Below are 13,792 nucleotides of genomic sequence, written 5' to 3' on the forward strand. Positions count from 1 at the left end.
AGAAAATACAGAGGTGACCCTTGGGTGGCTATTTTGGAAGAAGTAAAGACACCTCGCATAATAAATAGGTTTTTAAGCTTGTTCTGAGCATTTACTTGACAGATACTGGCAGTGTATTCTTTCAAAGGCTATCAAGTGTAGCATGTTAAAATGTCACAGGAACATTTACAATTACTTGGGTAATCATTGTCTTGTTCTCAGGCCAGCTAATCTGCCCTGAAGTATACCGCAAGAATCCTTACTTGCAGATTAACCTATTTAACATGCTGAGACTTTTTGAAAATCTGCCTGGAATTAGAAGAGGTAAGAAGTAGAACCGAAGAGCAGTTTGGGTTAGAAGTACCTTCAACACCAGCAAGTTCTCAGCAAGTCTGTATAGATTCCTCTTCAGCTACCATTGTTGCTGCCTCACCAAAGTTGGAGAAACATTATCTTATTGCAAGCGGATGAAATCTGAATCTTGCTAATCCAGAAAAACAGCTTCTCTTTACAAACTTTTGCAATTGTTTCCTTGGTGGTATAGGAGGTTTTTTGTGTTGTTTTATTTTTTTATTTTTTTTTTTGGGTTGGTTGTTGTGTGTTGGGGTTTTTTTGGTTTTTTTGGCCTAGGAGGAATGCTAGTTGCCTCAATAATAGTCCTGTAACTTTTGTTCATCTTGCAACAAAATTGCCACGACCAAGTCTTATTTGGCATCAAGAAGAAAAACTACTCATGAGAGTGCACAGCACTTCAATAATGGGACTTTTAACAGTTTCAAAAAACCACTATTATTCATATAGATATATAAAGGGGCTGTACAACCTGTAAAGTATTCATCAGGGTATAAAATCTATCCACATTCATCCTGTGTTCCTTACAACTACCAGTCGGCTCAAGCAGTATTTGTGTGGTCTCAGTATCAATGCTGGTGAAAATTATGTATAATCAAACAGATTTCAAGGATGAATTTAATATCGTACTGCTTGTGCTGTTGCTTTCTTTCTGCTGGCAGAAGTTATAATGTTTAATATATACTTTAATAATCTACTCTGCCTTGAGAAAGTGAGTTATGTAAATGCAATGGTCACTGCTTGTATGGAAGCAATTCTCATAGGAAGTGTTTTTCTGGATCTCAGAAAAATAGCATTTTAAATCAGATTTCTTGTAGACTTTAAGGTGTAATTCAATAATATTAAAAACCCCCCAACCAAACAAACCTTCAACAGCTATATTGCTTCTTGTGTGCTGCTGTAAGAAGCATAGTTTGTTATTAAAACTTCAGTCTAGACAATTACAACTTTTGTAGATTAAAAAAAATAGAAAACTGTTTGCAGAGGCTCAAAAGAGTAATCAGCCTCATGCACTGGAAAAACATTTAGATTTGATGTTAAGTGAAAGTGTTAAGGAAAAAGAATATCTGACTAACATCTCAAAATGGAGAAAATAACCAGGGCTGTATGCATGAACAAAGCATTATTTATAAACAAGAACAGTCTTCTGTGGTGTTTATATATTTTGTTTTCTGCAATAGAATATTTGGCTTTTCACATTAACATGTCACTTCTTTTGGGTAAAAGAAAAATCTGTGTTTGGCAAGAATCCAGAAAAATGGAGTTTCCCAATTTGTGTGTGATTTTCCCTTTGCACAGCTGTTTTTACTTGGAATATTTCTTGTCCAAATAGGAATTTTTACTTTCCTAGAGGGATGAATTTGTGTAAGGTTTTTTCTTCAGATGCTTGCAATGGGTATGAGTTGGAAGAAAATAACCATTTTTATGTAACAATTGACTCGCTTTATTTTTAGAAAAGGTAAGTCTGGAGACACTAACAGGGATAACGATAATTAGGGAGGTGAGGAGGATGTGGCTTTAGGGGGTAGTCTTGGGAAGCCAAGAGCAGATTTGAGAGCAGGTATTCCCAGTATCCATGTTTCATGCTGAGTTCTGAGCTCAGCAGGATCACGAATTTCTGTTCTTTAAACCCTAGTCTCAGACTGCTGAGTGAGTAGAGCATCAGGATCTGCCAGCAAGATCCAACCTTCACTGATTTCTACTGAGCTGGAAGAGGGGCAAAGTGAGTGGTTACCAATTTGCTGGACTGAGAGTAAAGTAGTCATGAGCAAGTTCTACTTTGCAATCTGGAGACTCTTTTTAGAACTGCTTAAAAATGAAATTTGGAGTAAAGTTTTCAAAGAGCCTGTTCCACAGCTAGTTTGTTCACCTCCTTTGCTACCAGTACAGCACATTAGCTTCAACAACTATTCTACCTGTTAGGTTACTTTTTAAGCTGTTCCCACACTTCAGCTTTTTATGAACTACCTCTTCCCCTTCCCATCCCATTTGGTCACCCAAACCATCTGTACCTGTGCCAGCTGAACTTTTACTTTCCTGGAATGAGAAAGGCTTGAGTTGTAAATACAAACAACTTCTGATTCGTATCGCAAAAGTACTGTGTGAGGATGCACTTTCCTCCTTGTGTACATAGTTCTTCTATATTGAATTTTAGGAGTTAGCTTTTTTCAAAATTTTAGCAGCCACTTCCTTTCATTTGCTGATCATAGTGAAAAGCAGACTCTGACATTGTTTTGTTAGTAATGTTGGAGAATTTATGTACTGAGTTAATATTTCAGCCTTTCTTACAATAAACAATACAGAATTGTGTGACATTATGAGAATAATTAAACTGTAATGTAATTAATTTAAATTTGTATCTAATCCCTGAAACTTCCCTGCGAATAATAGCTCCTAGTGGTTCATCAGCTGTGTGGTGAAAAAGTTTGTACCATTTTTGTCCCAGATGACAGACAAATACAGTATGCAGAAAGTATCTCATGTTCCACCTGTGTCCAATGGCAATTTAAAATTTGGGTTAGAGAAACAGTTATTTTCAGAGAACAGAGAAAGTCTCTCTAAGGCATTAGAGCATTCCTGGAAGTTTTGGCTCTGGAAGCAAACGTATCTCTTTTGTGAAGTATCTTCATGCTAGGCATGTAAACGTCTGTGGTTACCTTGGCTTGCTGGATCTATTAAGACACCACAGTTGTATTTTACTTGTTGTGGTTTTAGAATGATGTTCCTCAGTTTAGTGTCCCTACAGAAACACTCCAAACCATGAGTTACTTGTTTGCTCTCCTCTCCTCTTCCCCACTTTGATGATCTGGAGAGGAGAACTGGAGGCACAAAAGGTAAAGATCATGAGTTGAGTTAAGAACAATTTACTGGAAACAGCAGTGAAAATACAATGAGCAATAACAGCAGCAGTACTAATAAAAGAATTTGCAGGAAACTATTTGCACCCAAGTTCTAACCCCTGACAATACCTGACCATTCCCTCTGCAGTGCTACCCTAGCTGGCTGCAGCCTTTTCCCCAAAAAATGAAATGAGGACCTACAGAATAACCACTGGGTCCTGGCCATGTCCCCTCCTGGCTACTGCAGAAATTAACCCCATCTTGGCCAGAACCAGGATCCTACATTCTTTATATCATAACTTCCTTTTTGTATCAGTTTTATAATCTATGCAAATGGCAGACAAGTAGCCTTCCTTGAGTGGAACGCTTGTCTCAAATAAGGCAAGGCTAATATTTGAGTTGAATAGAAAAATATATTTTTAGTATAGGCTTCTTTACCATACCCTGTATTTTATGCATGTATTTCTTCATATATGATTGGTGTCAGATGATTAGAGTGCAAATTTTTTAAAGTCTGTGTGTGTATTTTTGTTTTGAGGGGCTTTCTCTCCTTTTCAAAAGCAGAGAGATCCACGATAAAAAAATATACCTTTTTTGCATTATAACAAAGCTGCTTTTCTCAGCAGACAAGTATGCCATGAGCACATACTGTACTGATGTGTAAGGGTATAAAGGGTGTATCTGTCAATGATGTTGTATATGGATCTGGCACCAAATGATCTCAACCAGACAGAAAATTAGAACTCTAAAGGTGGAAGAAGAGTTTACTAGTAAATGTGAGTTGTAGCTTTGTAAAGCAGCTGTACCTCCTAAAGCCCAAGGAAACAATACAGAGGAACTAAGTCTGTGTGTTTATGAGGTATTTTCAGGCATTCCTGGGAATCAGCTGTATATTTTGTCCTTGTGTAATGGACTGCCATCTGTAGTGGTTGCTATTCAATTTTTTGGAATGCCTGCCCTTGATTTAATACCTGGTGTATTAAGAGTCACAAAATGCCAATAAGACAGATGTAACAAATGCATCTTAGTAACTTCCAACAATCACAACAATCTATGCTACATGTGTATTTTTTACTGCCAAGCAGAAAGAACAGAAACATACTGACTAATTTTTACCAGAGCAATAATCAGACATCCACCAGTAAACATGAGTGTAGGCCAGAGGAAAGCAAAGAGGAGGCCTTTTAAGGGATAAAGTCTGCTTAAAATGACGTTGGTCTGTCTTCCTCCAGGGTCATAGTAACACGGGAAAGTCTGGTATTTTTTGAAATTGCTTGCAATTGTTTCTATTCGTGCTTTAACTTCTTTAGAGTTCTCCAACTTGTCTGGGATGTATGAGCACTGAAATAAGAAATCAAGGTGATTCATTATAACAAATACTCCAATAATAAGTTTTTAGTTAAGTCAGAGTGAGTGAAAAAATCATGCTAGTACTGACAAAATCTTCTGTTGTTTGGCATCCCTGGAGAATGTCTTGGTTTCATTATGTCCATTTGCCAAGCCATGCTTCCCTGTTTCCATCAGCATGTCTATGCCCCCAGTCTGCAGATTTACAGATTGGACATATGTTGTTGGAAACCAATAACATGCATGCTCAAAAACTCCCTGCAGTCTTTGACACTGTTACTTCATTATTACAATGCCAAGCTCCAGTTCCTTACAGAGCTTCTAGGCACTGTCACAGCAGGAAAGTGTTCGTTGTGCAGAAATTCACACTGGCTTGTCAGTGTGCATGAGAATGAACCAATGCCTCTGGTTGTAAATAGTAGAAAAATACAATAAGCATGCCTGTTAGAAGCTTCCTACTTGTCATTGTAAAACAGAACTATTTTCACCTGTAGTAATAATGCAGAGTTATTTAGTTTTCAGTGGAAATATGCTTTGAAGCAGTAATTTTTTTGTTGTTGTTCATAAACTTCTTTTTTCCTGAAGTATTATTTTGTGTATATAATAATGCTTGAATGTGCTAAACTGGCCAAGGCAAAAGCAGGGATGGTTCCTGACCTGAAAATTTTACTTGCATTAATGCAAGTAGGTAGGACATCAAGAATTTACCTCCCCTTGCAGTGAACAAGACTCTTGTTTCTGTCTGTGGTCGGTAATTTCTGTTTGCTCCTTCATTGCATATAGCTTTCCCTGAGACAGTAATTATAAAGATAGGCATTGGTCAGAAAAAAATCTCTTCAGCTGAAGTGTTCTATGCTACTAGGTTTGCACTGTAGGAAGCTCTAATCTATATAAACACTTTGCACTTGTAATCTGAGTGTGTTTGTTCTGGATTCCAAAAGTGCTTCAGTCTTGGGCATCCAAGATCTGAATTTTCACTGATTTGTTTCTTTTTCTGTCTAAAATATGTATCATGTTGTAATTTTCTCCTTTATTCCCTGCTTCATAATATACACCTAAAACCAAGTAAAATTTGGATTTGTGCTCTTACTTCAGATGGTTTTAAACTTGATGTCTCTCACGTGCTAATTCAACAAGGAACTGAGCAAGCCACAGGTTATAAACTATTTGTTACAATGTGTCATCAATTGAGAGATGTACATATTTTGAAATGTTCATAAATGTTGTATATTCGTGTTGGTGTAATTCCTTAAAAACTGTTAACTAAATATTTAATGAAGTAAAATCCAAAACTGTGTAATTTCTGAAATGTTTTGAAATTGTCTTGGTCTAAGCTCAGGTATTAACATATAAAAGACGATTAACTCCTGCTGTTACTGTGCTGCTCGGTTTAAAAACTATCAGCCCTTCTCCAGCAAAGGTGTTAGATAGTGTTGGAGTCCTATCCAAAACCGTCACAAAATAGTAGCAGAGAATGAGTATGCAATCTGTGTTGCAAGTACCTTAGGATTTTTTTCCAGTGTATCTTCAGTCTGGTAGAGCATAACCTCCTGTCCTGAGGCTGTCAGATTAACCCATACCTGTAGACAGGGATAAGGAAAGATTTCCTCATCCTCTGAGCCTTTGCTGTTTGGGCAGAAAACTTTGTCCTTGATGTTGACTTTGAGTACCTTGCACACAGTTTCTGTTGTCCAAACACTAGAAAAACAAAACAGAAAGTATTCCTTTGAAACTCATCAGAAGCATCTGTTGCCAGTTGCATGTGAAAATACATCTGTATGTGGTGGCTTGGCTGCAGTTTATAGCTGCTCCATCCTGCTGTGATGAACTGTGCCCACCCTGAATCTGTGGCTGCACCTGGAGAAGGGTTGCCATAGCAAGTAAGTTTGGGAAAGCATTTTTGGATTTTTTTCTGGGTTTTTATGCTACTGTTTTTTATGCATTCTGTGGTTTTCAATTAGATTCTGACCTCCCCATCTGTAACTGGCTTTATGTTATTCAAGAAACAAAAGTTGCTATGGATTTTAAAGTTCGGTAGCAAATACCTGGAAAGCAGTACACTTCATGTCTCAGAAATATTTTGACTGATTTCATTCAATAAGCCTCAGAACTCAGATCAGTATCCATGTTTTTCCTCACTTCTCTTTTTCTTTAAAACTTTTTCTGGAAAAAGTTAATTTTTGCTGTTGTTCGTCTGTTTTTCTCAAGAGTTACTTTTTTATTATTGATAACACATTAAATTTTGCTCACAGTAGTACATTTTGGTGGCAAAGAAAGTCAAGAAAAAGTCTCACTCCAGTTCTTATGAAACGACTCTTGATACATGTATGAATCTTTTGTAATGTAACCTGGAGGAAAGAAAATAAATATGTGAATTACTCTGTTTTAAAGGGAGTGGTTTTCAAATAGTTTTGAGAATAAAGGTGCCCTAGGAAAACGATGAGGTGGATGTCCTTGCTTTCTCTGTCATAATCCTGACTATATGAACAAATGAGCTGCACTCTTTGTCTTGTTACTCTGATATTTTGAAAATTGATTTTGTGTGTGTAGGCAGAACTTGCAAAATTAAATAAAAGTGTGGGCATTAGTAAGCCCTTCAGCATTCATTATGTTCTGTAATATTTGGTGTGGCACACTGGTTTGTTGAAGGTGCTAGTTTCTTATGATGGTTAATTTGGAAGTAAGATGCAGCTTCTTGAGTGAACAATTTTACCATGACTTGTGTTGTTCAAGTTTTATGAAATACAACACTCTCCTGCCCATGAAAGAGCTTTTTTGAACTGTTTCTATTTATGCAAGGCTTGACTTTTCATTGCCAAGCATTGATAAGCACTGGCTTTTTGATTCTACAGTAAATGTTTTGATTTAGTCTATTTTGTTTAGGTCTGAGGAGAATAATTTCATCTTTTTTGTGCTCACTTGTGTCTGATGAATTCTTGGCATACTTTTTTCTCTTCTGTCATAAATCCTTATGAGTTCTTTGAGAGCACTTTGTTTATTGTACAATGTACTTACATATATTTTAACACTGTTTAATTATTGTATACAATGCTAACAGGAAAAAGAATAGCTTTGTTTCGTAAAAAAATGGCTCTTATTACCTGTTAGTGTAAAATGGCACAATGGTGATCCCAATAAAAAAGTACATCATCATGGAGCATGCAACCATTCCCAGTCCCAGGCAGAGGGCTCTTGTCTCCCCTCGCTTTTGTGCAGTCACCAGCTTCTTTCCCAGCATGATTTAGAGTTGTGAAACGTGAACAACCTATTTTTAATGTAAAATAAAATAGAGAAAAGAAAGGGAAAACATGACAGTTATTGTAGTAATGTAACAAGTTTCTGAAATTTAATATGATCGATGAAGGAACAGCCCATTTTTGCAAAAACTAGAACTGAAGAAAACCCAGCTAAATTTTCTGTGTTTTTTGTTATCATTAGACACCTCTTTCACTTTTCAAACTTATCATGTAGTACTTAAGAAGTGCATGTGTCTATGGGTAAGGCAGGAGGTTAGGTAGGAAAATCTGATAACTTCTGGGGAGAATTCTATTAACAATCCAATTGTCCTGAGCCTTAATTCAGTATTTTTTATGTTGCTGCATCTGTCAAGTTAAAGTTGTTTTGCTGTATATTGGTAAAGGCTGTGTGAAGGGAAAACTTTACCAGAATAGAAACCTTATTTTATATTATGCTTTTTCTTCTGGAGTTGTTTGAAATGGGGTTGTCTTATCTCAAAAGATCTGAAATAGTTAAAAATTTAACATTTGATGTTTCTGACTTCTGCATGTTTGCTTGGCCTTGTCTATTCAGAGGTGCTCCAAGGAGTGGAGCAGTGGTGTAACTGGTCTAACACCCCTGCTGTCTGAGAAGTGTTGATGTAACTCTGGGGAGCTAACTCTTGAGCAGATCTGTCTGAACCTGAGCTCAGAACTGACTGGCATTAACCCCTCCACTCCCTTGACAAAAAGCATTTTAAATGATCCACCATAAATGATATTTTGTTGAAGAGAATCTGAAAATTATTGCAGTGAGTCCACATGTCATTAAATCATTATGAGCGACGTATACATTTGTATAGAAACAGTCCAGAACTTTCACTGCAAGTTCAACCCATCACCAGTAGCTGCTCCACTGACATCTGTGATTGCAGGTTTGTGGCGTTTTGTTTTTTCATGAAAACATGGCAAAAGTTGTTTTTATGGAAATTATAAGACTGGTGAGATTTGTGGGGGCTTTTTGTGGATAAGAGATGAAAGCAGAGCAGAAGGAGAAAAAGAAAATGTTACATTCTTGCCAAATCAGTATTCCTTTCTGTTCTACACAAGACAGTTCTGCACAGCTTTAGGCAGTGCATTTTCAGGATTTCAGTTTCAGGTGTGTGCAACTTTTTAGTGTTTATCCTTACTGTCTGGCCTTCAGGACGGCATGGTTCCTGCCTAAATCCACTTGTGTTCAGACTTAAATTTATACACGATGTAAGATAAGCACAAACCAAAATTGGCAAATAGGCTCTTCAGGTTATCTGTGAGCAGATGGTCTCCAGCTGCTGCAGGCTGGCAGAGCTGTGGTGTGACTGCAAGTAGAGGACCATGCTGAATTTGATGAAAGATGAGATAGCCCTCAAAGCTATGAAAGAAATAAATGGAAATATATTCTGAATGTTTTTTTCCCTTCCTGCTACTTCTGGTTTTCACTGGTGCCTCACTTTAACTGTTCAATGATCAAAGGGAAAAGGTATTTGAAAATTAACATCCTGCTGTTTTTATACTGCTATAACACCTGAATGTTAGTTCTATTTGCAATAAAAATACAGATGTCTGTGGACAGTAAAACAGCTTTGCTTATTTAGCAGAACTTGTGGTTAGTTGCAGATTTTAGGTATATATTTTGAAGTTGGTAGTATGTGATATCATGAAAGTGGCAGGCTGTTTTTAGGTGTCTCTAGGAACTAAATGAGTTATTTTTAGAATACTGAATTTTGTCCGCTTTCATATTTAAGTCCACTTTAAAAAAAACATCCATATCCGTTGTGAATATTGCATTCAGCATTTTGAGTGGATTTTTTTTTTTTCTGATGATCATGTATAATTCATTGGTATTATAAGAAGCATCTCAGTTTGAAAATTGCTAGAGGTGAACCTTCCTAGTTTACTGCTATTTGAGTTTAATACAGAATGTGAACTGATGCCCTTAAGTAAGGCTGTACTGTGTTTTGCTTCGTCAATGGGGCTATAGGTAGAACACATGGTATCAAATGCTCCCAGCATGCTCGTCCTGTGCCTGCATACTTATGTGTAACTATGTGAAGAGGTGCGTGCAGCATGGAAACTTGCACTCTAAGTGTCAGTGACTGTTCCTTGGAACCTTCCATCATTTCCTTTTGTTTGGAAAGTGGGAAATAACGCTTTAAAAACCTAAAGAATTCCAAAGCACTTAGAATGTTAAAACACTGTACAACAAAGTAATGTAATATCAATTGTTATTAAGCTGGCTCTCCTTTACCTATTGTGCAGCTTGGTCAGAGGCGAAAGTGGAATAAAGGAACATTATCAACCCTGAAGCACAGGCCCTGAGACCAAATGGTACTGGAGTAGCAGATCCTTTTAGCACAGTGGGGAAATAATGATAGATTAGTGAAAACCTGTATTGTTAGAAAGAAATTCTTACATACAGTAACAATGACTAATCTTTAATTTTCAGTGAGAAACTGAAAAAATAAAAGACTGGTACTGCCACTGTGACTTGTGGAAAACCTCAAGTGTCCTAGAGCTATTAACATATTAAATTCTGATGAACCATAATATTTATGAAGCTGTCCCATTTACACTGAGAAATGGTGGGTTAATCAACCCCCTTGCTACATGGAAAACAAGAACTGTGGGACTATTAATCAAAGAATTAATAAGAAATCTTATTACCCCAAAAGTCTGCTTGAATGCCAGCCACATATGCAGTGGATATACCACTAAACACATCCTCTTAATAATCTAAAACTAGCAGACCATCTTTTTAAGACACAAAAGGAACTTGTATGTGTAAATTGGAAATTTTTCTCAAGTGGCCCAGAGATTAAATGCAATGTTGTCCCCCATTCTAACACCAGAAAAACTCCCTGACCCCAGATCTCTGCAAGGGCTGCTAAGTGATGCTGTTTGCTTTTGCTTTCCTCAGTTCAGATAACTCTTCTACCCCAAAAGAAATGTGACATGTAAATAATGGAGAGACTGTTAATAAGAAAGGTTCATTTAAAAATATCACCCTGAGTGCTTCTATAGATATAAAAAATAACCAGCTGGGTCTTCAGGCAATGTAAAACAAGGGTGGTTACATCATTGCTGTGCTGCTGTAGCAAATTAGCTCTAAATGTGTTCCCTGAAACTGAAATCCACATTTTCTGGTGCATTTTTTTCTGCTTTCAAATGTAGAAGACCAGAAAAATCTGTAACACTATTTCATGCATGTGCAGAAGAATTTAAGAGGAAACACTGGACTGCAGAGGAAACCCAAGTGCTTTTATTATTTTTTTTCATACGTAAACAGTACTTACTATGTGCTACTGCAGAAAATCCTTAATTTTCTGGCTCTCAAGACAAAGCAAAGTTGCATACATATAGAAAAACATATTTACTTGGAATTTCTTCATTGTTTTAAAGGATAATTTTTTCAGATTAAAAGAAACATCTGTCTCCTTGCTCTATCTGTGTATATTAGGAGTGGTGAAATAGCTGATTTAGTGTTTCCTCTGACAAAACTGTTAAATCTTTTAAAGAAAACTGCAGAAAACTTGACTGGCCCAGGAAGCCTGAGTAAAATTGAATTGGAAGATGCTCAAGTGTAAAAAGCAAGGCTTAGTCCAGTTTTCAAGGGAAAATGTAAATGTATTTTTGTACTGCAGATTTTATGTGATAGTTTCATACTTATTCAGAATGTATATAATGCAAATGTTTTGATAATGTTCCCTCTGCCTAATCTTTTCCAGTTAAATTATACAGTACATTAGCTGTGCAATTTTGATGTATAATAATTGAATTCATAGCTGCTAGTGATAATCTTAGGGATGCCATCCGCTCAGGTTTCAAATTGTCCCCTGTTTTAATTAGAGAGATATTTGATACTTGGTAGGAAGTCTCTACCTCCTCCTGCTCTCCCATCTTTTGAGGAATTTCCAGTGGTGTGACCTCTGTGAATTCAGATGGGACCTCTCTCTCAAACTATTCCAGACTGCTCTTAATTTGGGTAAGGTATGAGTAGCACTGATGATTTTATCACACTTGCAGAAGAAAGGCTCCTAAATCCCTCTCTTGAATTTAAGTTGGGAATAAATATTAACTGTAAGGTAGTGTTGTGGTTTTTTGGTTTGGTTCTTCTTTGAGTTGATTTATCACACTATATGTTGAATCTCAGTGAACATTTATGTATTGCTTTTAGATGAACATTATGTTCTAATACACCATCATGCCAAGAAGAGTGATGCAAGTCATCCACATCTCTAAAGTGGATGAGAACTTTTTAAACAGGCCTGTACTCTCTGGCCTCTACAGCTTCTTCATGCAAAACAGCCATTCCTTTTCTCCTGTCAAATGTCACCTTAAGCCACCTTGTTTTATTCTCAAAACACCTTGTACAGACAAAATAAAAGTTGTCAGCTTTGCTGGATTTGTAAGAGGAGTGCAGTACTTGGTGACAGTTCGTTGGCCAAATGCTTTTGTGAGAATCAGTAGGCAAAACTTTTAGATTTATAAATATGAGCTCTCTACTAGTTATGTTACTGGAACAGACTTCATGTTTACATACTTAGGACTGTTTCTAGGTAGAGATAGTTGGATCATTCACACTTGCTTATCTTTGTTTCCATGAGTGCTTCAATACTGCTTAGATTCTTCCTTTATGCTACAATCCTATGCTCATCATTTTCTCGTCTGCTGCCCCAACACTTACAACAGACTGTATTCAAAACTGCATTTGTGTATGCACATTCTTTCCCTTTCCCCACTCTCCATTTCATCCTCCAGCAGTTACAGGCATTTCCTGCTGGTACTGCAGGAGTGCTGTAGCTGGGGAACATAATTTTTTTCATTACTTCATGAGCTTTCTGTGTGTCTGGGACCACAAATACTGTATGTTACAGAATGAGGTGATGCTGAGCCTTGATGGAAAAATGCAATGAAAATTTTCTCATGTGTTTGTCTTGGAAACCCGAAACAGCAATATTTTGACTGTGTAACATGATACAACTGTTTACTTTATGAAATATACTGTATAATTTTGCTTGATTACTGGACTGTTTACTGGATATGCCACTAGAGTGAATTAAAAAAGCCAGCTTTTTTATTTGTCTAAAAACAGATGCAGTTGTTTAAGACTAATTCTATTACCTTTTAAACATGGTGCTTCTTAAAAAAGGAAAAAATGGTGGGAAAAGAAGTTACTTGCTCAGTTCAGCAGTTCTGAAATCTTTCTGGAGTACTTTTCCTTTGATTTTGTGCTGTAGAGGGCTGCACAGAAGGAAACAGTTCAAGAGCAGATTTTTGGGAAGCCTTCAAGAGTTTATGTGCCTGGTTCCTAACTTAGGTGTAGGTACACACAACCTCTAGAGTAATGCTGAACACCCAATGCCAAGCATTTACCATTAAAATGAATAAGAATTATGGTCTTATATGAGCTACAGGCTCTTAATTAGTGAAAATATTATTGTTACCTTTGCTAACAGTTGTGAAGAATGATCAGATTGCATCCAGTTACAAAAGAGAGAACTCTGTCTGCATGCTAGAGAAACTATCCATGCTGTCCTCCATAGTGTTGGAGATGTAGAAAGCTTTTTCCTTCCCAAAACACTGTACTTTTAAAAACACAAAACATGCTCCAAAGGAAAAACAGTTGTTTAGAAATATACTCACAGTTTTTGATGAAATGCTGCTTTCTCTGATGAAAAAAGTCTGTTACATGACAGACTTGGGATAGTAGTGGAACTCAGAACTGAAAGAGATTTTTATTATTTTTTCCTTTCCTGTACTTCTCTGGGTTTGCTTTGCTGAGGCTGAAATCCTGACTTAGTTCGCCTATTACAAAGTCTTTTGTAACCATAAATGGTAAGGTATGAAACAGTACTGGCCCTTTGGAAATTAATTGCTGGAAACCAGGAAGCCACAATCCTAAGACTGAGCTTTCTCATATCCTAGAGCCCCTTTATATTCTGGCAGATTAGTGTTAAACTATGGACCTGCTCTGTTTGTACAACTCTTTTAGTTTAGAAATCTGACAGATCTTTTGGGTAA

The 13,792-nt window shown here is 36.9% G+C and overlaps 1 protein-coding gene across 1 annotated transcript; it reads right to left on the minus strand.

Annotated features, from left to right (window-relative positions):
* Positions 1 to 3,178: 3,178 nt before the first annotated feature.
* LOC136367327 (putative calcium-activated potassium channel subunit beta) lies at positions 3,179 to 13,573 on the minus strand. The gene is made up of 4 exons (XM_066328842.1): positions 13,415 to 13,573; positions 7,619 to 7,784; positions 6,020 to 6,215; positions 3,179 to 4,511 (listed from the first exon to the last, which is right to left on the minus strand). Exons 2-4 carry the CDS (start codon positions 7,753 to 7,755, stop codon positions 4,242 to 4,244), a joined length of 603 nt encoding a protein of 200 aa, XP_066184939.1. The 5' UTR covers positions 7,756 to 7,784; positions 13,415 to 13,573; the 3' UTR covers positions 3,179 to 4,241.
* Between the last annotated feature and the right edge of the window lie 219 nt (positions 13,574 to 13,792).

The sequence above is a fragment of the Sylvia atricapilla genome, chromosome 14 (genome assembly GCF_009819655.1).
Source record: "Sylvia atricapilla isolate bSylAtr1 chromosome 14, bSylAtr1.pri, whole genome shotgun sequence".
NCBI lineage: Eukaryota > Metazoa > Chordata > Aves > Passeriformes > Sylviidae > Sylvia > Sylvia atricapilla.

Coding starts and splice junctions, on each gene's coding strand:
- LOC136367327 (XM_066328842.1), bottom strand. CDS start 7,755: ATGCTGGGAAAGAAGCTGGTGACTGCACAAAAGCGAGGGGAGACAAGA. Junction 6,216..7,618: donor GTGCCATTTTACACTAACAG/GTAATAAGAGCC, acceptor TTGTTTTTCTAG/TGTTTGGACAACAGAAACTG. Junction 4,512..6,019: donor CACTGGAAAAAAATCCTAAG/GTACTTGCAACA, acceptor TTCTTATTTCAG/TGCTCATACATCCCAGACAA.